This window comes from Heterocephalus glaber, unplaced genomic scaffold (assembly GCF_053883595.1).
Source record: "Heterocephalus glaber isolate CG9 unplaced genomic scaffold, H.glaber_assembly_v1.0 deba00001463, whole genome shotgun sequence".
Lineage (NCBI taxonomy): Eukaryota > Metazoa > Chordata > Mammalia > Rodentia > Bathyergidae > Heterocephalus > Heterocephalus glaber.
In genome coordinates this window covers 5,681,780-5,707,429 of record NW_028258310.1, presented here as the reverse complement: position 1 = coordinate 5,707,429, position 25,650 = coordinate 5,681,780, and the positions used below count along the sequence as shown (strand labels likewise).

General features: G+C 37.8%; 1 protein-coding gene across 6 annotated transcripts in view; it reads right to left on the bottom strand.

Annotated features, from left to right (window-relative positions):
- Positions 1-25,650, bottom strand: part of Megf10 (multiple EGF like domains 10) — a 186,287-nt gene that overhangs the window by 106,691 nt on the left and 53,946 nt on the right. For all 6 annotated transcript variants that reach the window (XM_004854449.4, XM_004854448.3, XM_087180555.1 and 3 more), the window contains 2 exons: positions 21,274-21,375; positions 19,810-19,910 (listed from right to left, as the gene is read on the bottom strand). In XM_004854449.4, coding sequence (XP_004854506.2) covers positions 19,810-19,910; positions 21,274-21,375 — 203 coding nt within the window. The remainder of the gene's footprint in view (positions 1-19,809; positions 19,911-21,273; positions 21,376-25,650) is intronic.

The following is a 25,650-nucleotide window of genomic DNA, read 5'->3' as shown; positions in this document are numbered from 1 at the left end:
AATGAAGTAAACTGATACTTCTCAAAGGAAGAAGTACAAATGGCCAATAACCATATGAAAAAATATGTAACAGCTTTGGCCATCAGAGGAAGGCCAATCAAAACTATGTTGAAAGTCCATCTCACCCCAGTCAGAATAGCTATCGTCAAAAACACAAAAAACAAAACAAAACAAAAGAGATGGGCATGGTGGTGCACACCTGTAATCTCAGCACTTGGAAAGCTGAGGCAGGAGAATCACTGTGAGTTCAAGGCCAGCCTGGGCTACATAGTGAGACTCTGTTTCAAAAAACAAACAAACAAAAAACAATAAGTGCTGGAAAGGAAAAAGGAACTTACACACTGGTAGAAATGTAATTTAGTACAGTGTGTTTGTCAGCTTTTCCATTACTGGACAAAATAACTGACACCCACAGCAAAAAGGAGAAGCTTATTTGGCTCCTGTTAAGAGGATTTAGTCCATGGTCAGCAGGAACACCATGGTAGACACCTGGTAGAGAAAGCTGCTTAACCCTTTGCAGCCAGGAAGCAGAATAGGAGGGGAACAGTACCAGAGAGTGAGGGGTGAGAGACCACACATAAATCCCATGGTCACTTGTCCATAACCCACCCAGACACACCCAGAAGTGTGCTTCACTAATCTCTCAGGTTGCTCTCAAACCTATTAAGTTGAGAATCCAACTTACCTATCACATACAACCATTATGAAAATCGTATGGAAGTTCCCACAAAAAAGTGAAAACTGGAACCTGGAATGATATATCTCCCTCCCTGACTCCTCCCTTCTCTCTCTGCTTCTTGGACACCATGATGTGAGGAGCTTCCCTCTGTGGCGGCCCTTTCACTATGCGATTTCTGCATTGGAGCCTGCCAACCATGGACTAAAACGTCTACAAAATTGTAAGCAAATATAAACCTCTCCTTTAAATTACAGATATTGGGTACTGTGTCTCAGTGAAGAGAAAATGACCAAAATACCAACTAACCAGATTCTGAAGATTGGTTGTTCCATCATATTATTTATGTGTAGAGGGGTGAGGGGAGGAAGGAATTCATGATCAAATAAGTCTGAGACATACTGAAGTCATTCGAAGAACTTTTGATAGGCTAAAGTAATCTTCAAGAAAGGGAACCCAACATATGACACTTCCCAAACTAATTTGATAATACAACAATGAATTCTGCAGGGTGACCATTCTATAGCTCATGCTGGGGGTATGCAATCATCGATACCATCTAGGATCCAACTTTCTAGATATCTACTCTCCAGAAATCAACAAATGGGTTACACCTGTGGTGGTACATTTCATTTTATATCCCTCAATTCCAGGCCAAACACAAACTATCCCAATTATTATTTTTAAACTCAAACATCCATTAGTCTGGCCTCCACATATTCCCATGTTCCATAACTGCCTTTGCCAGTCCAGTGTGCTCAACTGGCCAGGGAGGTCTGCCTTGAGATACTGCCTTCTGTGACTTAATAAATGCAGAAGTTGTTCTCCTAGGTAGAAATTTTTTTTTGAGATCTAGCTGATTTTTTCTCAAGTCCTTTTAGAATTATTTATCAAGAAAAAAGTAGGTCTGGAACCTGGGCTATCACTGCAGCTGAAGCGTGAATGCAGCATCAATTGTATGACACAACTGCCCCCCGCCCCTGCCCCAGTCATCTCGATGTGTGGCCTGGGTGGATGCCCTAGGTTTACCACTGGATTAGCTGTAAAAATGCTTGGCAGTCACCATCCCAGACTAAAAAACTGTAAGTCTGTCACCACCTGGTCATGTCAATGTTTTGGATTGTTCATTTAGATCAAAATGTATTTTCTCCATTATTTTTAAATTACGTTGCCCTAAAAATATTTGAACCATGTTACAATAAAAATGGCTTTTCAGTTCTGGGTTTTTATATTAGCTGTTGTCTGTTCCTTCAGGGGCATTGCATAAAGTATTAGATCTGTAAAAATCCTACCTGTATTGCAAGACTACAATTTCAGGAACTCACTTCCCATGAATAAGGCAAGGATTTTTCATCATTTCCCTCTGTCTGGTCTCCATGGGACTCTTAAAGTCAGACTTTCTTAAGCAAAAAACAGACAGCCAACATGATTTCCATCTGATTAAATGGAGGCTATCTTGAATTATAGTGAATTTTAAAAATTAAACTCATAGTTTCTACATATAAAATTCTAAGTAGTGAACAAGTGTTGGCAGCCAGTAAAACAACAAAGGCTTCCTGAATTATTTATTAAATCCTGTCTTCACTACTGGTTGTCTAATAACCAAAGCTAGAAAGCAAAAGTTTCAGTTCCAAAAGATGTGTGGGAAAACTGGCGTGTCTGTTGGTACTGTGTGTGCACAAAGGGCTTTTCCCTCCATTTACTAGTAGGTGCCTCTGAGTCAAGTCAGACTCTATAGCAACTGAGTACAGTATCCCTATGGAAACATGAAAAAATCCACTGCCGGTGGCAGGAAGGGCATCCTGAGTAGGTAGACCAAGGGACACAGCTTTTGTCAGCTCAGGGTCTCAGGCTAGCCTCACAGAATGCTCATTTTTATCTCTTCTCAAAAGAGTCTGCTTAAAAGAATATATAGACTAAGGCTTTTTTGGAAATATTTGATAAGATCACAACTTTATTATTAAACAAGTCTCTGAGAGTAAAAAAAAACACAAAAAAACCCAGAGCAAAAGGCTCTGGCTGCCTTGATCTTCAAAGAGACATTTGCTCCTTTCCTTCAGCCCTGTTTTTGCCCCTGAAATCCACCAGAGAAGCCCAGCTCTCACTGAAACAACTCTCTGCCAAAGACTGAAACTCCCCAGACCAATATAAGGCATCTTACTCTGCACTTCAGCAATTTGTTTGGAAAAAAAAAAAAGAAGTTTTCGTCAGGAAAAGATTAAAATGTCACAAAGCCTGGATAAAGAATGAAATGCATCCCTTACATAATCACCAAGGGCAGGGACCACCTCAGCTCATCCTAAAGCCTTGCCCAGGTTGCCAATCCCAGACCCTCCTGAAGCTGACACTGAGGCAAAACAGGACTGTGGAAAATCCCTGCCCATCCCCTCTGTAAAACTGTGGATTACATGAACCCGAGTCATTTTGACAAATATTCCAGTTGACAAAGAGGAAGCTAATTTTCCTGGGGACAATAGTGATATCAGTGAATGTAACTTCTCTGTTCAATGGTGAAGCTAGGCATAAAGGAGCCTCTTCAGCCAGGTGAATGACTTAGCAGCCACAAAGCTCCTTCACTTCAAAGATCCAAAATGCTTTCAAATGTCAGCCTCTTACAGGGAAGACAGACGTGGGGCACTTGGACCACCCACTGCCACTCTGAGTCATTCTGTACCATTCTGCTTTTCCTCTCTTAGCTCAGACATGGCCTTCAAATTGTTCTGAACACAGTGTTTCAGGCATCCACTTCCAAGAGGTAAAACATCCTCTCTCAGAAAGGAGACTCATAAAAATGTTCCAATATAAAAGAGAAGAAACAGGGAAAGGTATATGAGTTATATGCCAAATATCCAAATGTGGCTCTCTGAAGTCCTGCCTCTGTGACACTTCTGTCTCCTGGAAGAAAGTGTCCCGGGTTAAGTGAGCTGCAGACATCTGTAAGCACTTGCTTGACATCTGTGTTTTAGACCCACTGCTTTCTGAAGAATGATATTCAAACAAGAAGAGAGGTTATGTATGGAATTATTTTTCATATAAACACCAAACAGTTCCTGATCCTTATTTGCCTACAACCAGTTCGGTTTTACATAAAGTTGGCCAACCTAAAAATCAGCTGTGAATATTTATTCACTACTCTGAAAATCAATTGTCACACTCCTCTCTGCTAGGAACAGGAAATTATATACAATTCGGTGTGTGGGAGTAAAGGTTTCTTATATACAGTTCCAAAGTTTTCTCAACAAATGCCAGAGACAGGCAGGGCACATCCATGGGAACTCATCTTTCATCATCGAGCTGGCCTGCAAACTGGAGTGGGTGACTCAGTCCCCAAACCTCTCTGCTCTGTCCTCCTTGTAAGCCACACAACCTGGATACCCAGTAGAGCCTCAACTCCAAGTTAGCATTTGACCTCCGCCTAACAAAAATGGGATACAAGAGTTAAGTGTACCCCAAAGGAAACAGTCATCAGAATGGTCTCTTCCTTTGCAACAGTATCCAGCTGTGGAAGACAAGGCATCTGGGCAAAGGGAATGGAAGCTGGATTTGAGAAGGAACCTCTGACCATTCTTTTTGTCTATTCATGATTTTCCTGCAAGCCGTCCTTTTTACAATGATCTGCTTTGTCTGCCATCAACCAAGATGAAGCCAAGAACATCTAAATGAAAATGTATGGCTGGCCTTGTGGGATTTACCAATCCTTCCTACAGGGGGTAGCTGCCAACTTCCCACTCTGCTGCCCTTCCTGTGAGTTTCTCCATGTCCTCTGTAACCATATCTAGAGGCAACTTCCAACTTGTGAAAAGTCAGCTTTCAAAGATAGGTTTGAAAATTAGTTTTCTGTACCTCTAAACACATTTTCCTGAAGTTATAACATTGTACATAATGGTTAGGTCCCTAAACCAGCCCCCAAAACCCATTTGTTCCAAAATGTTCTTCAACCACCACAGCACTATGGGGACCATGACTCTCCACTCCTTCCCACTTTACTTTGGCCAAGAGCTCTCCTCACTGCCATGATATCAGAGGTTACTCCTCTCTCAGCACTGGAAGAAGATGAGTCTGTCCTGCTTTAGATCAGCCTGGATCTGTAAAGAGTTGAAGTCTTGGGAAAGGAGGTCCTGGTGAACTTTGAGGTGCAGACAGAATAGGAGCCCATGGGATCGATTAGGGTGAGGGACTTGAAAGGACCTGAAACTTGCAGGGTTGACCCCTGGGAATTTGTGAGTCCCAGTCTCATATGTTTCCTTTACTAGCCCCCACGCAGTCTCTCTTTCCTTTTCCACTGTCACCTGTTGTGTCTAAGCAGTCTTTCTGTGGATTTCTAAAGTACAAAATATTCTCACTTTAGCTTTCATCCTGCTCCTGTCCTTTAAATCAAAATACAAATGACTAATAAGCATAAATTTTAGAGCATCACTTATAATTAAAGAAATACAAAATAAAACAAGATACTATTTTTCATCAAATAGGTTGAAAGCAATAGTAATATCTAGTGTTAATGGGCATGTGGGGAAACAGACAGGGAATTTGTATAAAAATACATTAACATGTGCCTCAGATGGTCACAGTCTCCCAAAATCTATTATTCTCTTCCCACAGAAATATTTTACTCACATGCCTTTGCAGCTTGGTGAGGCCTTGTGACTAAGTTCTGACCAACAGGATACAAGAGAAAATGGACTGTGATGACCTCTAGGAACATTAGGAGATAGTAGACAACATTTGCCTCTTTATCCCACCTCTTCCATCTGCTGCTTGGCACCAAGAATGATGTGTAGTGTATGTACATTTTGTCCCAGAAGTTCTACTTAAAATAATTTGTCTTACAGTTCACTCGTGTACAAAGAGATATATATAAAGTGATGCTCACTGTGGCCACTGAACTATTTAAGTCATTACCATTAGGATACATGAACACTGTGAATTCAACCATAAAAACGATGAAATTATTAGTCATATAAATTAATGGTTATTTTGTTAGGCATAATTTACTTACAAGGAATTATATCTACAATATGATACAAATGAACAAAACAGTTTACCAAAAATATGAATGGACAAATTCTATAAATGTTTTTGTGATTTAAAGAAGTGAAAAAAATTTATAAAGCTGGACACCACGATGATAGGACAATGAGTGATATTTTTCCTCTCTGTTTTTCAATTTTGTGCAAAGAAAAAAAATGGTTTCAGGGACAAATAATTTTTAGCAATTTTTTAAAAGATACAATGAATGTTTTACTTCTTTTTAAATTTAATTTTATTGATACATTTTAGGTATACAAAATAATGACATTCATCATTGGAAATTTGCACCTTTACATAATCTCTCTTGGTTCTTATTTTTTCCCCCTTCCCCTGCCCTTCATTCAACCTCTCCACCCCTCCCTATTTACAAAGACTTTGTTTCCATTTTTCATTTTTTAGTATTAATTCCATTCCCTTCTTTCCTTTCCCCTACCCCTCCCACTTCCCCTTTCCCTTGGCCCCTTTCTTAATATTTCACATTATCTATTATATCTTTTAGTCCTTATTTACACTTTCAGTTTCTCACAATAGAGAAACTATTTGGTATTTACAAATGTGTGTCCTATTTATTTCACTTAAGGGCATTTCCCCAATGTGCATCCATTTAGCTATAAATATCTCTAATTTCTCATTTTTTACAGCTGAGTAGTACTCCATTTTATATTTTTAAAAAACACATTTTCTTTATCCAGTCACCAGTTGATGAGCATTTGGGCTGCTTCCAAGTTTTAGCTATTACAAATTGTGCTGGTATGAACGTGGGTGCACATATATCACTGTGGTACGATTCTTTTAATTCTTTGGGGAAGATACACAGCAGGGGAATAGCTGGGTCAAATGGGACTTCCAGTCCTAGTTCTTTGAGGTATCTCCATACTGATTTCCACAGTGGTTGCACCAGTCTACACTCCCACCAGCAGTGGAGCAGGGTTCCTCTTTCCCCACAGCCCTGCCAGTATTTGTTATTGGTTGATTTCATGATAGCAGCCATTCTTTCTGGGGTGAGGTGGAATCTCAGGGTTGTTTTCATTTGCATCGCTAGAATGACCAGGGATGTTGAACATTTTTTCATATGTTTCTTTGCCATTTCTACTTCTATGTCTGAGAAATGTCTGTTCATTTCAGATGCCCATTTTTGGATTGGGTCTTTAAATTTGGGAGGTCTGATTTTTTAAGTTCTTTATAGATTCAAGATAATAGGCCTTTGTTTGAGGAAGAGCAGGTGAAAATTTTTTCCCGCATTGTGAGTTGTGTCTTCACTCTGTTAGTGGTTTCTCTTGCTGTGCAGAAGCTTTTCAATAGAAGAGATCCCACTTGTTCATGGTTTGTGCTAGTTGACAGGCAACTGAGGATTGTTCATAAAATCTTTTCCTACACCAATGTCTTCAAGAGTTCTACCTAACCTCTGTTCCAGCTGGTTCAGCATTTCTGTTTTAATATATAGATCTTTAATTCCATTTTAATTTTAGTTTAGTGCATGGTGAGAGATATAGGTCTAGTTTTAAGCTTTGGAAAATTGAAACCCAATTTTTCCAGCACTATTAAAGAGGCTATCTTTCCTTCAGAGCATATTTGGCCCCTTTGTGGAAGATGAGGTGGCTGAGTGTTTCTGGGGTTGTTTCTGCATCTTCTAATCTGTTCCACTGTGCCTCAGGTCTGTTTCATTGCCAGTACCATGCTGTTTTTATCACAGTAGGTTTATAGTATAGTTTCAAGGTGGGGGATGTGATACCCCCTGTCATGTCTCTGATACCTAGAATTGCTTTTGCTATTCTGGGTCTCTTCTTATTTCAAATGAATGTTTGGATTGTTTTCTGAAGGTCTATGAAGAATGCTGCTGGGATCTCAATTGGAATTGCATTAAATCTATATAGCAGTTCTGGAAATATGGCCATTTTCACTATGTTGATTCTTCTGACCCAGGAGCAAGGGATGTCTTTCCATTTTCTGATATTGTCTTCAATAACTTTTCAGAGTGCTAAGTTTTTCAGAAGAGAGGTCTTTGATTTCTTTTGTTAGGTTGATTCCTAGGTATTACATTTTTTGGGGGATGCAATTGCAAAAGGAATTGCTTGCCCTATTTCTCTCTCAGTGAGTCTGTTGTTCATGTACAGGAAAGCTATTGATTTTTGTGTGTTGCACTTACATTAAACTGCTTTATTGAATTTGGTTATTACATCTAGAAGACTTTTGGTGGAGTTCTTGGGGTCTTCTATATACAGTATCATGTCATCTGCAAATAATGACAATTTGACTTCATTTACTACTTTTATTCCTTTTATTTCTTTCTCTTGTCTAATTGCCATGGCTAATGTTTCCAAACTATATTGAACAGGAGTGGTGATAGTGGACATCCTTGTCTTGTTCCTGATTTGAGTGTGAAGGATTTCAGTTTTTGGCTATTTAGTATGATATTGTCTGTTGGTTTTTTATAGATGGCTTTTATCAGATTGAGGTAGAGAATGTCTATTCCAATTTTTTGTAGTGTTTTTATCATAAATGCATGTTGGATTTTGTCAAATGCTTTTTCTGCATCTATTGAAATGATCATATGGTTTTTGTTCTTGGCTCTATTGATATAGTGTATTACATTTATTGATTTGTGTATGTTGAACCATCCGTGCATCCCTGGGATGAATCCCACTTGGTCAGGGTGTATGATCTTCTTGATGATCTTCTGCATTCTATTTGGCAGTATCTTATTAAGGATTTTTGCATCTAGGTTCATTGGTGAGATTGGCCTAGAGTTCTGTTTTTTGGTTGGGTCTTTTTCTGCTTTGGGGATCAAGGTGATGCTTGCTTCCAGGAATGAATTTGGAAGTATTGCTTCCCTTTCAATTTCATTGAAGAGTTTAAACATTAGTGGCAGTAGTTCCTCTCTAAAAGTTTTGCAGAATTCAGCAGTGAAGCTAACAGGGCCCGGGCTTTTCTTAATTGGTAAGTTTTTAATAATGTTTTCAATTTCAATGATTGATATTGGGTCCTTTATAATTTTTAGGTCTTCATTCAACTTTGGTAATTCATAGGTATCTAGGAATCTGTCCATTTCTTCTGTGTTTCCATCTTATTGGCATATAGGTTCTGGAAGTAGGTATTGATGATCCTCTGGATTTCTGCTGGGTCTGTTGTCATTTCACCCTTTTCATTCCTAATTGCATGGATTTGGGCCTTTTCTTTCCTTTTTCTGATAAGGTTGTCTAAGGGTTTGTCAATTTTGTTGATTCTTTTGAAGAACCAACTCTTGGCTTCATTGAGTTTTTGTATCATTCTCTTAGTCTCCATTGCATTGATTTCTGCCCTGATCTTTATAATTTCCTCCTTTCTATGGGCTTTGGGTTTGTCCTGGTCTTCTTTCCCTAGAAGCTTGAGGTTCAGCATCATGTTGTTTAATTGGGCTTGCTCTGTTTTCCTAATAGGAGTATTCACTGCTATGAATTTCCCTCATAAGATTGCTTTCATTGTGTTCCATAGATTCCAATATGTTGTGCTGTCAATGTCATTAATTGAAGGAACTGTCTGATTTCTTCTTTAATTTCTTCTGTGACCCATTGGTTATTCAGAAGTGTGTTGTTCAATTTCCATGTGTTTATGACGTTTTTGTGGTTTCTTTTGCTATAGATCTCCAATTTCATAGCACTGTGGTCTGATAATATAGAGGGGATAACTTGAATTCTTTTGCACTTAAACACTTTTTATGAGCGAGTATGTGGTCTGTTTTGACCCATTTGCAGCTAAGAAGAATGTGTATTCTGATTTTTGGGGGTGGAACACTCTATAAACGTCTGTTAAGTTCATTTGTTCAAGAATTCGATTGAGTTCTAGTATTTCATTACTTATTTTTAGTCTAGTTGGTCTATATATTTGTGACAGTGGGGTATTGAGGTCCCCCACGACAATTGTATTAGTGCATATATGACTTTTCATGTCCATTTGTATTTGTTTTATATAGTTGGGTGCACTAGTGTTTGGTGCATAGATGTTTATGACTGTCATCTCTTCCTGTTGGATTGTTCCCTTTACAAGGATGTAGTGTCCTTCTTTGTCTCTATTAATCAGTATTAGTTTGAAATCCACTTAACTGCACAGAGGATAGCTACTCCTTCTTTTTATCGGGTTCCTGTCATGTGGAGTATTGTTTTACACTCTTTAACTTTCAGTCTGTGAGTTTCTTTTTGAATTAAGTGTGTTTCTTGTATGCAGCATATTGTTGGATTTTGCTTCTTGACCCATTCTGCCAGTCTATTTCTTTTGATTGGTGAATTGGGACCATTAGCATTGATTGTTATAACTGATATGTATTGACTTATGATTGTCATGACTTTTTCTTTTTGTTGGATTCTCCTCTTTTGCATTTAATTTCTCATCTTTCCCAATGGATTCATTCTGCTGGGTTTCCTGGGGTTGTGATCTTCATTGGCTTTTCCTAGGACATTGTCTAAAATTTTTTGGAGTGCTGGTTTGGTATTCATGAAGTTCCTAAGGTGCTCTTTATCATGAAAGTATCTTATTCTCCATTAATTTTGAAAAATAGTTTCACAGGGTACATCAATCTAGGTTGGAGGCTGTTTTCTTTTAGGGCTTCAGATAGGTCCCTCCAGGCTCTTCTTGCCTTGAGAGTTTGTATTGAGAAGTCTGCTGTCATTCTGATGGGCTTTCCTTTGTATGTGATTTGTTTCTTTTCTTTAACTACTTGTAGAACTTTGTTCTTCTGTTGTGTTTCTGGAATCTTAACAATTATATGCCTATGTGTAGATTTTTTTTGATCAAGGCTATTTGGAGTCCTATATGCCTCACATATCTGTATGTCAAGCTCTTTTCCCCTGCTTGGGAAGTTTTCTGCCATTATTTCTGTGAAGAGATTTTTTATGTCATCTCCACTCTCTCCTGTTTCTTCTTTGAGCCCAATCAGTCTTATGTTATTCTTCTTTGCATAATCTAGCAGCTGCTGGATTGATTTCTCATGTTCCCTTATAATTTTGAAGCAATTTTTCTTTTCCTGGTCACTAATTGCAATCTTATCTTCTATATCTGAAATTCTGTCCTCACACTGGCTCATTCTGCTGCGTAGACTTTTGATGGAGTTTTTAATGTTCTAGAAATCTGTTTGCCTCTGTTTTATGTATTCCATTTGTTCCCTATGTTGGAATTCCATCATGTTTCTCAGGTCCTCTCTAGATTTATTAATCATGTCTTGCATTGTGGGCACAATCTCTGCTGTTATCTGAGAAATTATTTCTGATTTCTTTTGTTCCAGAACCTCTTTTGTTGCCAGTTGAGGGAGTCCGGGTGGTTGAGTATCAGAGTGTTTCATCTCATTTCACTTTCGTGTTGCTCTGGTGATCTGGAAGTCTGGTTTTGAGACTTGTTCATGCATCTTCTGATTTCAGCAGAGGAGAGGGGTTTCTGTGGCTTACCTCCTCTTTGCTGGGAATAGTGATTTGGCAGCCTGGAAGCCTCCTCCTCTGCTCTGGGAGTGGTGGTACAGCAGCTCAGAAGCCTCCTACTCTGCCTGTTTTACTTCTAATAAAGAAAGTGACACAGTCCAGCAGGGAGAGATCAAAGGCTCACTCCCTTCTTCCACCAGCTGTACTGCAACACTGAGCCCCAGTCTCATTCATCATCCTCTGATATGCTGTCTTCTTAGGAAGGAAGGAAGGGAGGGAAAAAAGGAGCAAGAGAAGGAGGAAAGAAGGAAAGGGGAAGGAAGGTGAAGGGAGTGGGGAGGGGGAGGGGGAGAAGGAAGGGAACAGAGGAAGGAAAGAAGGAGGAAGGAGGGAAGGAAGAAAAGTGAAGGAATGAAAGAAGGAAGGGGATGTGACCTGAGAAAAACAGGAGGAAACAGACACAACAAATAATCGTGGAACACCACATTTAGGCCTGTTCGTGCTCCACATCTTTTCATCTGAGGAAGAAAGTCAGAATTTTAAATTAGAGAACCATGTGGAGTCTTAGGCAAGCAGAAAGCTGGGGACAATGAGAGGATGGGCAGTGTCCATAGATGGCTGATATTTGTGGAGGAAATTAATATCCTGCAGAAAGAGCCAGGCAGCTGCCAGGCTGTAACTTTGTACTACACATGGGATGAGCCCAAGGCCAGATGGAAGAGGACAAAATGACCTTAGAGGGTGTGATTTCACTTTCAAAATAGCCAGGAGGCTTACAAAATGCAACTGATATCATTTTAACATTTACAAGAGATATATGGCTATAAAAAGATAAGAATTATGTGAAAAGAATATATGATTGTGTCAATTTTCATGGATGTTAGGCAGTAAAAGTACATTCATAGAGCTTAACAAAGATAAGCAAAATTCAATCAACTAACATAACCAACTGGGTTGGAGTTCTAACATAACTGGAAACATATTAATAAAGAATATGTCTTCAATCTAATGAATATAGGACAGTCTATCTAGAATAGATAATGAGTTCAGTATGCCTCCAATAAGATACTATGCAAGGACTATGTTCTCTAGCATTGAAAAAAAAAAAAACCTTCAGCAAACAATTCAAAGAAATATTATGCAGCCTTTAAAAAGAAGGAAATCCTGACATATGCTACAACAAAGATAAACCTCAAGGACATTGTGCTAGGGGAAATAAGCCTGTCACAAAAAGTCAAACCCTGTACCATTCCACCTATATGAAGTATTTAAAGTAGAGAAAATCATAGGAACAGAAAATAGAAAGGTGAGTGTCAAGCACTTGGGGATGGAGAAGAAAGAAAAAAAAATTAAATTGGTACAGAGTTTCGATTTTGAACAACAAAAGAGTTCCAAAGACCTGTTGCACCATGCAAATGTCTTTAACACTGCTAAACTGTGTACATCTAAGATGGCTAAAATGGAAACTGAATGATACTTTTAACACAACAAAAATAAATGCCAATAAAAGTCACCAAAATGAAAACAAGTCACCAAAATTAAAAAGTAAAAAAAAAAAATATGAGATGGTATGATTGTTTAGAAAATAACTGTTTTTAATTAAGTACATAAATGCATAAGAAAATTCAAATGTACAGTTCATATATTTTAGTTTTAAGAGGATATTTATAATATTTAGGAGCCTGTAATGCTGTAACACCAGTACTCTGGGAGGCTGAAGCAGAAGAGCCATAAGTTTCAGCCCAGCCAGGGCAACTTAGTGACTTAGTGAGATCTTGTCTCAAAGTTTTAAAAATAAAATAATAAAAAAGCACTGCAAGTGTATCTCAGTGCAAAGGCCCTAGATTCACTCCCCAGTACTGCAAGAAAAAGAGTCTGCATACTAAAAAGTCTACCTTTTAATTTCAGTTTTTAAATATGTAGTGGAGCAACTGATGTAAAATGCTATTTTAAAATTAAAATCCTAAAAATACAATATTATAATGTTTAAGAAAACTTAAGATTTCATCTTATTTATAATTAAACTTATTAGATTTACAAAATTATTTAAATGTACATAAAGGTTTGTCAGTTTAGAAGCTGAGTTACTTAAAATGAAAATCAAACTTTCAAATCAAATTCCATTTTTAAAACTTCAAGGTGTTTAAGTTTGTAAAACATTAATAAAAGGACTCCATGTGTTTGTTAACATTTGTTAGATAGATAAAAGATCTGAAGCTGAATTTTGCTTAAAAACAGCTAGGTTTTAGATTTATTACCACTCTAAATCAAATATTAATTTTTAAATTCAAAGCAAATTTCTCAACAGGCTTTTCTGTGTTGTACCAGCACACAGGTGTGGGCTCATGCTCACAACACACAACACAGACGTGCCCAGACTGCACACTTAACAAACACTAAATAGCAATTAACAAACCACACATTTAACAAATACTAAATAACACTTAATGTATCTGACTTGTATCAAAATTTATTGCCTTTGTAGTCTGAGGAAAAAAATTTAAAATATGTTTATATAAAATAAATTCCACATTTGAACTTGATTGCATTTCTAATTTAAAATAGCTACAGATATTAAATGGAGAATCAGGGGGAAAAAGTGGACTTTTTCACTTCAAGGACATTCTCTGACTAGAAAGAAAGACTTGATCATATTAATTACCTCTAATCATAGTAATCACAATCACATGATTAAATAAATTAACTGTGATATAGAGTTTCAGTTCAGCAAGTCAGATGGATATGCATAAGAATTGCCATGGAATTTCTTTTAATTTCATGGGCTAATATTTATGTGACTTTAGTACAGTAGAGGAATTCTGGAGTATTTTTAACTAAAACTCAAAACCTTAATGGTTTTAATGCCATTAAAACCTAAGAGGGAACTTTCACTTTCTGTTAGTCCGATTGTACACGCAAGCCTTTGCATTTTTCAAAGCACTTTCATAAATCTTATTTAATCCTAATAACAACCCTACAGCATTAATTCATATTAAACCCCTTTTTACAGATAAGAAAGTAAAGGTTGTAGAAATTAAATCTACTACCCAAGGATACTAGACATAGGGTAGCTTCCAGATTTGAATCTATGTTTAATCTGTTTCCTCTTCTTTGATAATCTGATCCACACTTTATTTTCTTGGAAGCCAGACAAGGAGAAGTAATAAATGTAACAGTTATCTTTGGATAACAACACATTGACCATGACTCATATTTAGTGAGTATATCGAAAGAGAAGACTAGTATCTAGAAGTTTTGCAACCACAAATTTAAAATAATCACATTTCTTGTATGTGATTCCCTGTATGCCTAATATAACTATTGTTCACATATGTGTTAGGATTGATAGAAGCATGCAAAAATATAGGCTAATTCTAAATCATCTCATGAAGATCCATTGAAAACAGCAATGTATACAACGTGAATATTTATTATAAAAACTGGTGTTTGTTCATAAAAAATATTGAATGTTTAACTCAACATTTATTTAGGTGCAAGGATCTGAGATTCTGCAAGATGTGGTGGTGTACCAGGTACACAAGAGGCTAAGGCAGGAGGATCACAATTTAATCAAATTCTGTCTCAAAATAAAACTGAAAAATCTCTTTCAATGTAGCTCAGTTCTCAAGTTCTCCCTGGGTTCAACCCCCATTACAGTGTGCAAAAGAAAACCCTGAGATTTTAGTCAATATCACTTTTATAAGGGATCAGTTTTTGACATATATCTGTGCATTCACACAAATGTATACAATTCACACATATATACACAAATACACAAACATGCACATATACAAATACATTAAAACCATTTCATTTTCCTAGGTATTTCTTTATTAACATTTAAAATTCCCCAAAACAAAGTCTTAAATGCATTTAAATTCTTTCTTAACTCAGATCAAGCAAAAATACTAATCCAAGCATGAACAAATTTAGAGTTTAAAATAAATTTATGCACACTGTAAGACCCCATCAAAAAAATCACATATTTTTTCATGTCCTAGTCATATTTTCCTCAGGAAAAAGGCTTCTCACCATGCTATTTCCCAGTCTCTGTTTTGGTTCTCCCTGCTTAGTGTGGAGCATTGATCTCTGGGAAGAATGGCTTGTTATTCAACATGTGGTCTCTAGACCTGCAGCTTCTGCACAGCCTGAGAATTCACCAGAAAGATACAGCAGAACCCCTGAACTGGAGTCTGCCCTGTAAAGCATCTCAGCCACTCTGCCTGTGCATTCCAAACAGAAGCAGAGCTGTTCTTTTCTTTGTGCTACATAAACAAGAAAACCAGGGTTCTTCTCCAAAAATCCCCACAGATGACAGCATACAGTGACATCTGAGGGACATCTGCTGCCTCTGCTGTACACAAACACGAAATGAGAGCCACATCCCGAGACAGCTTCCATGCAGATCTCCATGAAGGAATAACTGCAGGCCACTCCAGTCCAAAATGTATGAAGTGAGAATTTTCAGTATTCTCTGAGCTCCAGTACTTATTCATGGTACCTTGAAAGTACTGGAAAAGAGAGAAGATCTGCCACAGCTCCCTTTCGAGATTTCTAAGAGGTGAACCATCATGCAGTAGCAACCCCCATCCCCAAGACCTGCCCACTGCATCAATGAGGTTAGCACACAGTCTCCTGGTCCACATAGATCTAACCATGTCTGTGGTCTGCTTACTTATTTTCTCTAAAGTTCTTTGTTTTCAGGCACCTTTTAAAAATCCAATTTCAAAAGAAAAAGTGTTCACTACCTTTAGTCACTTTAAAAGAGAGAATTAAACATAAAGCATGCACAATTGAACTTGTGAAGAAATTCAATTTCTTAACTTTGTTTTACAGGGGCAAAATTATCTAATAATTTTTATCTCTAACATCATGTAACCACAATGCTGCTAGGAAATTCTGGAAAAAATACAATATGGACAAGAGTTGGATAGTATCTGGTTCATAAATTGCTCTTTTCTTTTCTTTTTCTATTTTATTTAGATGAGGTATCATCATTTTCTATTCAGAATATCAGTGCCATCGCCTACCACCAACCACTGACCGATCAGACTGGAAAAGGCATTTAATGTCTCAAAGCCTCAGTCTCCAATAAATCAGATATAATTATGCCTGTGTCATAGTGGTGTTTTAGAAATTTAATGAGGTAATGTATGTGCCTGGTACATAGAAAACACTCAATAAAGTTAACTGTTACTTTGTTGTCTTAAACACATTTTTAAAAAAACACAGGGCAAACTCTATGGAGGCAGTACATATGTCTAGCTCAGATATGTATATAATTGCTACAGCCCAGCCTACTGGTTTTTACATTGTAAGTACCCAATCAATGCAAGTTAAGTTCAATTACATTGGCCCAGGGTTTTAGCTCAGTACCATACTTGCCTGGCAAGCACAAGGTCCTGAGTTTGATTCCCAGTACCGGGGGGAAAAAAAAGTTCAGTTACATTAAACCCACTGTGTGGAATCTGATTTTCCTTATGAATAGGAAGAAATAGAAAACTGCATTTCTCCTCAAGCAGGAGTCACTGGAGTCTTCATGTTAGTGCCCTCCTCTGGTGGCCTCCACACACTGACCTCACAGTTCTGAGACACCTTCGCCCTGGCGAGCCTGCCCAGATGTTCCTTGAAGCTGACTCTGAACTAGCTGTCAACTCTGCAGAACTATTCCTGAAGCTTAGAGATAATGATTCTCCAGCATACGTGGCCTTGACAATTTCCTGATAAAGAGCTAATTTAATACTTATGAACTAGGCTGGGCGGAGGTCTATAATTCCAGCACTGGGGAGCTTGAGGCAGGAGAATCACCTTGAATTTGAAGCCAGCCTGAGCTACATAATGAGAGTCTGTATACAAAATAAATAAATAAATAAAATAAATAAAAAATAAATAAACCTTGTAAAATGTTCTAATCTCTGAAGGACAGAGGGAGAAACAAAAGTGCAGATTGCCAATGGATGACAGGATGGAGGGCCAGCCAGGTCCTCACAGAACAGGGTGAAGGGTCACCAGGGAGCTGGCAGGCCCTGGCCAAGTCTCCAGCACAGCCCTGTGCAGTTGTGACCTTCTGGTGGGGGTACTGGGAGGGTTGAGGGATTACTGCCTGCTCTACTGACGGAGCTACTTCAGCTACCTAAACGAAACTATTTTCAAATACAGGTATTTTTATGAAAACATCCTTTTTTTCCTTCCAGATAAACTGAGAACCAAAAAATTAAACTAAAATGGGGACTGATTCCTGTATTTCCATTCCTTTCAGTAACTGGAAACAGTTAAAAATGATGATTGTGTTATCTGTCTGGCAGCAAAATGTGCCTGAAGAGGAGATCTTGAAAGTAGAGCCCAGAATCGTATGTCCTCTCTTCCTTCTCTGTCCACAAGGCTGCCCTGCTAGTGCCTGCTGTGGAAAGCACAAAGAGTTCTGCAAGGTATTTCGGGAACAAGAAGTAAGACAAGAAGTCAGTCTGTCCCTGGGGATTCAGCCCTCAAATAAGACATCACAGCCTAGCAATGCAAAATACCCTTCAAGAGACCAAACAGCTCCCAGGCCAATGAGAGAAGACAGGAAGCTGATTAAACATATTAACACATCTAAAGAAAAAATGTTTCAGTCTCCTGGGGCAGCTGGTCAGCTAAGAAGGCCCAGAAAAAGAAGAATTTTAGAGGCAAATATAAAAGGTGTCCATCTAAGAGCTCTGGAGGACACTTTGCCACTTGTCTAATGAAAAAGAAAAGTTTATTTTTATCAAAACAGTTTCAGGTAGACAGTGTGAACTTGCCTAACTTTCTGAGAAGGGCTGCACATTGAATAAAACAACAGAGGTTGTTAGCTCTGGAGAGCTGAGGCCCTGAAACCCTGAAGCCCTCTCTCTAACCTGCCCCATGTGAGTCCGTTCTCTCCTCATTAGCTTGCCATTAAAATCTAGCTTCCCATGTGCCTGCCTCCAAGGAGAGAAGGACATCCCAGAAGACAAAGGCCTGAGCACCTCTCCAAGCTCTCCGTAAACAATGAGAGAGTAGCCTGGCTTTCTATATAAGTCCTGTGCTCTGGATTATTAACAAACCATTCTGGGAGACAAATGTCCTCTCTTGGTGTCTTGACAATGGTTCTTATGAGGCTGAACCTGCTAATGGTACCCACATCCATGAGCAAATAGCTAGACAGGCAGCCAGGACTCCCCACTCTCAGCCCTGTGCTCTAGGCTGTCTGTATTCATCTGAGAGTTCCCATCAGATTGGACCACTGAGATAAGTTCGTGATTATTCTCTAAGATGTTTGATTATAAACAAGTAATTTTTCTTATTCAGCATCATTATTAATCAAAGACATGCAAATTAAGAAAAAATTACCAAAAGGAAAACTGGCACAGGGTAAAAGTGAAGAGGAATTCTCATTTGTTGCTGATGTGGCTATAAATTGGAAACATTTCAGAAGTTTTAGAACTGCATACATCTTTGGCCCAGCAATTCTACTTCCAAAAATTTGGCTTTACTTTATTAAATATATGGACATTTATTTAATCACAATGATGCTTCTGGAGTAGTTCATAATAGATGCAACTTGAAAATCATGTAAAATATTCAACTGCTGAGATTGGTTAAAAATACCTATACTGTCATAATAGAACTGTATTGACATATTCAGTATATTACGAAAGTGTATTAACTAACCAAGAAAGCTATTCACAATGTATTTCAATTTTCTTCTCTTTGCTTGGTTACATATTCTATTTTTCTATGAATATTTATTATCAGACATAGCCCTGGCTCTGAACCAAAGTTGAGGAGCTGCCTCTATCTACATGAAGAATGACAGAATGTAAAGGTTGGAAGGAAATTGAGACATGTGCTGATACAAATCCTCTCTCTAAGAGACAACAAAGGGGCTTTAAAGATACAAAGGATTCATCTGAGTCCACCAGTTGTATAAGCTCTGCTCCTCCTGTTTCCTCCAAACTTCAGCACAACCTTGCCTCTGTACTAACAAAACATCAGTGTCACAACTCAGAAGCTAAAGTGCCCCTCTGGCTGCATGTTGAACCAAAACACTTGAATAAAATAGTTTTGAATGATCACTCATCTGAGTGACCTAGGTACATAATGAGAAAACTCAACTGCAAACTGCCTCCCATAAGATAGTCTAGAACTTTCTAAAGTGTGCCATAAAGCACTAAATTTCTCTCAAGACCTCTCAGAATGAACTGGTGAGAAGGTGAGTAGAAAGAAGAGGGAAAATGACAATAAAAATGAAGTCCGACTTTGTGACCTAGACTCACTGTCATTTCTTGATGTGAAAACTCTACACTCAATGAGCCCCACCATTCTGTGCACCAGAAAAGAACATGCTGGACTCTTAGAAGTTAACTCGTGTCTTCTGCAGGAAAGCTATGTCTCCGTTCTCTTTTGTGACTTCGGTCTGCTAACTTTCGACCAATTTTCAATGAGGCATTTAATGAAGAATTGCAGTTAACATGGCCACATCTGGCCTCAAATCATCTCCCTGTAACCGCTGTTTTTTCTTCAAGCAGCATTCATTTGGAGAGTTTGGACAGGACAGGAGGACAAAGTTAATGTTTCCCTCATGGCACAAGTCAAGAAAGTAGCAGCCAAGAGTGAAAGGGAGTGTTCCAAGAGGCACCATCTCCCCAAGCCTCCATCTTCACTGTCAAACCAGCACTAGATAAAACAAGTGCACCTCAAAGGGATGAAGGTCTTACTTACGGACACACATGTCCCTGCTTTCGTAAAATCCAGGACAACACTGGGATTTGCGCCTATACATAGTTTTTTCCCCATGTCGATAGGCTGTCCGATAACTGATTCTATGTAAAGGGAAAAAAATCACATTGTTAGTTCTTTTGACTGATAATTTGATCAGAAATAATTTTTATTTTAGTAGAAATGGGGGATTACTAACTATAATAAAGGCATGCAAAGCAAAGTACTTCAAAATAATTAATAAATATGGAATATATGTCTTGACCAATACTATGCTAACTCTCAGCAATGTGCGGCTAATATTGAGTTCCTAATAAAGTCAACCCATACTGATGGTGGTGAACCTATGGCACTCATGCTGCGCAGGCTATCTGCTATGACTGAAAGCTCTAAAAGGTTTGCCATCACTGGCCTATACTTTATTGTTCATGATTTTCCTTCTTCACTTACCTCAAAATAACTTGCAAAGTATTGATTTTCCTGTGTGATCCCTACCTAAGCATGGTTCACTTACCTATGTCTAAAGGAAGAATTCAGAGAATGTCTTTTAAAATCTCAGTCCGGAGTCATTCCACTATAAAATCAGAAGACTAATAGATGCTTTTCCATTTAAAGCATCACTCATTCACTGATTCACATATATATGTTTAAGCACTGACTGTATTTCAGGTACGGAGGAAATAGTAAGCAAAATGATACCAAATTCTTAGCCTCAAAAAAACTTACTTTTTATGGAGGAAGACAGATCTTGTAGAATTTGTTTAATAAAGACATATTAAGCAAACAGATAATAAAATAGCTTGCAGTGACTATGATAAAGAAAACTAAAGTCTGAGTCAAGGAATAAAATGTGACAGGGAAGGAATGCTAGTTTAGATAGAGTGGTCTGGGTTAGCTTGTGTGAAGAAATGACATTGAGCACAGCATCATTCCATGCAGAATACATCAGCAGGTGCCACATTCAACCCATAACTCACTACTACAAATTTATAAATACTTTAATAATAAAATTAGAGTATTAAGGTCTGCCTCTCTGTAAGCTAATAATATTTTGATTTTGTCTCTATGTTTACATCTATAGAGTAATATATACAGCTTGTTTTACTTAAGGGTCAAATTTAAGCACAAATGGTGTTCAATTAGAAACATTCTGAGACAGGGGTTTCTTTCTATTTGGTGATATCCATATTCAACAGGATCTTTCCCAATCAAACACAGAAGCTGGGTGAAATACTGGTAACTGAGTGATGAAGAGCTGACATTTCCTCTGTCATTCAATTATAAGCTCCTACAGGGCACAGGCTGCCTCTCTGCCATCCTGTGTCTCCAGTGATCTGCAGCAAGACTGGGACGGTAGCAAGCCCTCAGTACAATTCATTGCATGTCTGTTCTCCAGTAATTGATCTCTGCTTATATCAGACTCCACTCCCAGGTAGCCAAACTACTGGACATATCTGGTTCCCTTACCTGTGCCGAGTGCATTTAAACCAGTTCAGGATGTCAGTGCAGCTGGTGTAATAAATCTGATCAAAGGGATGTGGGTATGACTCTTGCACAGTCACTGAGTAGCTGAAAGAAAAAGAAAAGGAAGGAATCCATATTTGTCTCTTTTACATTAATGATATAGGAAATGGAAAATAAAGGAACCACTTTTTTTTACGTTAACAATACAATGCACACTTAAAAAACAATTATAGGCTAAATTATCTCCATTTGAAATTCCATACTAACTTTTCAGAAAATATCTATGTTTTCATTAAGTTTTGATTTGAACCATAGCCCCAAAAGACCAACACTAATAATATACTTAAAAGACAAAGGTTTATACTCTGAATTTCTTTTTTTATTAGTATATGTTTGTATGCTATAAATTTCAAATGAAATTTTCTTTTATTGTTCATGATAAGCCCTAAACTTTACCAATTTAAAAACATATAGCTATATTTTTCTGTATTTAATTCCCTCCTCTTGTCCTGGGGATACAGGTATAACAAAGACCTTCACAAAAGTTGGTGTTCTAAGTCTGCATGAAGATAATAAGGTTAATTACAAAGAATTTACAATGGAATATATTTTGCTACTGCTTTTAAAAGATCAGAAAGAACATATTTCTCTGGTGGAAATTGGGACTAATTTGCTTTCATGTTCTGGTCCAGTTTCTCAGGCAGTAGACAAATATATACAACATCTAAAAAAAAACTACAAAGAAGTCTTCAAATCTATTCTAAATATGTGACTGAGACAACTAGCATAAATAATCATACTAGCAGCTTGCTGCTACTTAAACATTGTTTTCCCACACATTTTCAATAACAGATTCTTCTTAGAGAGTAAAAACATGCAACCCAATGGGCCCAAGAATGTGAAACATCCATGAAATATAAGGAACATTCAATTCCATACTTCTTTTTTTCAAATGTTTTTATTAGTACATGTTTGTAATGCATAATGATTGAATTCCTCCTGGAGAACTTGTACATGTACATAACACATCTTAATTCTTTTTTCATCCCCTCCCCCCCTACTTCTGGTTACCTTTTCCTTTTGCAAAAGATCTATCTCCCTATTTCCTATTATCTATCTTTTATTTTGCTCTGTATATTTTGGGTTTCTCATTTAAGATAAACCGTACAATATTTAAGCTTGTGTGTCTGATTTATTTCCTTCACCATTATGGTCTCAAGGTATTATTACAATCCTCAAGAGGTTAATGTCTGCCTACAAGAAAATCTGGAGAATTTCCTTTGCTGAACAATTTATTCTGTCTGCACTAAGTCTCTTAAAGATTTCTATTAAAATCTCTACTTTACACTAACAAAGAAAATGGACCATAATCACTGACTCACTTGCAGCCAATCAATAGCCCAAGTTCATTAATAGGAGTAATCAGTTAGAAAAGGAACAGAAAGAATGAGACTGAAATTTTAAAATGAAGAATTCAGGTTAAACATAGGACAGAATCTGCTGATTTGCAAAGCTCTATGATGCTGACCTCTTGATGACTTTTCTTTCTGCAGCTGGTTTCTGGTAGTTTTCATATAATTAGCCTTCAATCCAGAGATACATTAAATAATCATACCATTTAAATTTATATGTATTCCATTCTTTGTGATATTACAACTTGATTTCTAGGTATTCCCCTTAAATGTTAAGCAGAAGAAGAATCCTTTTTTAAGGATTCTCCTTTAAAAAAAGATCACTGGACTAGAAGAAGGTAAGGTTATAATCCTGGTCTGACACTGAGTGAGTGACTGTCATTAGATAACCTCACCTCCCTGGGTTTTGATCATCACATCTTAAAAGAACAGGTCAGAGACTGTGTTCATGATCCTTTCACTTTTGGCATTCTGTTTTCTAACATACATTTTAGGTAAATGTTTCCACCCCAGCAGATGATGTCTGTTGCTACTCCTATGAGCATAACACTACTTTTCACAAACACATCCCTTACTTTTCTACTGTAAATTTTTATTTTAGTATAATAGTAGCCAGCTGTGCATCTCAGTAGCTTTCCCTGAGGGATTCAGGAACCAATCTTTGTGTTTAGTCACTTGGTACTATGAATAATGAGATGTGTGCACATGTGCAAAAGTATCAAACTGGGGTTTTCACCAACATGATGCTCCATCTAGTAGGTTTTCTGTATGTTTACCTGAGCATCACAGAGGGTAAAATACACTCAGAGCACTCTAGGAATTTTTTTTAAGTTTTCTTTTGATTTTTCCAGTATTAGTAGCCCAATTCAGTACAATGGCATATGAAAAACTAGATTTGGAAGTTTTGGAGGTGGTCAAAAGTGAATCATCAGATTATTCATGCAGGATGATGAAGATGATCTATTATGGTAAAATATATGTTTTCATAACAGAAGCGTAGTGTGGGTGGATGATGATGATGATGATGATGACAATGACTTTGACTTTGGCCATGTGAGCCAAAGTTTCTGTGACAGTGAAATGGAGCAAGAATCAACTGATACTGACACAGGGAATCCACATTTCTTTGATACAGATGACAAAACAGCAATGTAACTGCATATTTGACTAATTGAAATCTTTTTTTTTTTTGGTACCAGGGATCGAGCTTGCGCAACAGGCGGCAAAACCACTGAGCTAAATCCCCAGCCCTGAAATCTTGCGAAATGGTCACGCAACCAAATGGAATGATCCAGTGTTAGAACCTGGTCCAAAAATATAGTGAGGGTCTTGGCAGGGGTGAAACCTATTAGACAAAATGCCAGCACTGCAATTCAATGTTGGAAATTGTAACACATGAAATGTTACAAGATGTTGTGAAATACACAAAGGCTGAAATACAAGTAAAACATTCTGTATGCACAAATAGGCATATTCAAAACTGTTATTATGACACCTGTCTAGCTGAATTGAAAGCATTCATAGGTCTGCTATAGTTAGCAGGAATTTCTTTTTTTTTTTTGTATTAAATTCTTTTATTGGTACATTGTAGGTATACAACACAATTACATTTCTCATTGGGAATTGTACCTTTACATAATGCATCTTGGTTCTTATTTTTTCCCTATTCCTAGCCCTCCCTTCACGCCCTCCACCCTCCCCTATTTACAAAGACTTTGTTTCCATTTTTTCCATTTCTCATCATTTTTCCTTTCCCTTCTTTCCTTTCCCCTACCCTTCCCACTACCCCTACCCCTTTGGACCTTTTATTCCTATTTTGCATTATCAATTATTCATTCTGATCATTGGTACATTTTAGGTATACAATATAATGACATTCATCATTGGAAATTTGCACCTTTACATAGTCTCTCTTGGTTCTTATTTTTCACCCTTGCCCAGCCCTCCCTTCAACCCCTCCAGTCCTCCCTATTTACAAAGATTTTGTTCCTATTTTTCCATTTTCTCATATTAATCCCATTCCCTTCTATCCTTGCCCCTAGCCCTCCCACTTCCTTCCCCTTTGCCCCTTTTCTTCCTATTTCACATGACCTATTATACATTTAGTCCTTATTTACACTTTCAGTTTCTCACACCAGAGAAACTATTCAGTGCTTACACATGTGTGTCCTATTTATTTCCCTTAAGAGTATTGCCTCAATGTGCATCCACTTAGCTATAAATGTCTCTAATTTCTCATTTTTTATGGCTGAGTAGTACTCCATTTTATAAAAAAAAAACACACATTTTCTTTATCCAGTCTCCAGTTGATGGGCATTTGGGCTGTTTCCAAGTTTTAGCTATTACAAACTGCACTGCTATGAACATGGGCGCACATCTATCACTGTGGTATGATTCTTTTAATTCTTTGGGGAAAATCCCCAGCAGTGGAATAGCGGGGTCAAATGGGACTTCCAGTCCTAGTTCTTTGAGGCATCTCCATACTGATTTCCACAGTGCTTGCACCAGTCTACACTCCCACCAGCAGTGGAGCAGGGTTCCTCTTTCCCCACAGCCCCGCCAGCATTTGTTATTGGTTGATTTCATGATAGCAGCCATTCTTACTGGAGTGAAGTGGAATCTCAGTGTTGTTTTCATTTGCATCTCTCGAATGACCAGTGATGTTGAACATTTTTTCATGTATTTACTTGCTCTTTCTACTTCTTTGTCTGAGAAATGTCTGTTCATTTCAGATGCCCATTTTTGGATTGGATCTTTAAATTTAGGGGGTCTGATCTTTTTAAGTTCTTTATAGATTCGAGATAGTAGACCTTTGTCTGAGGAAGAGCAGGTAAAGATATTTTTCCCACATTGTGGGTTGTCTCTTCACACTGCTGGTGGTTTCTCTTGCTGCGCAGAAGCCTTTTAATAAGAAGAGATCCCATTTGTTGATTGTTTGTGTTAGTTCACGGGCAACTGAGGTTTTGTT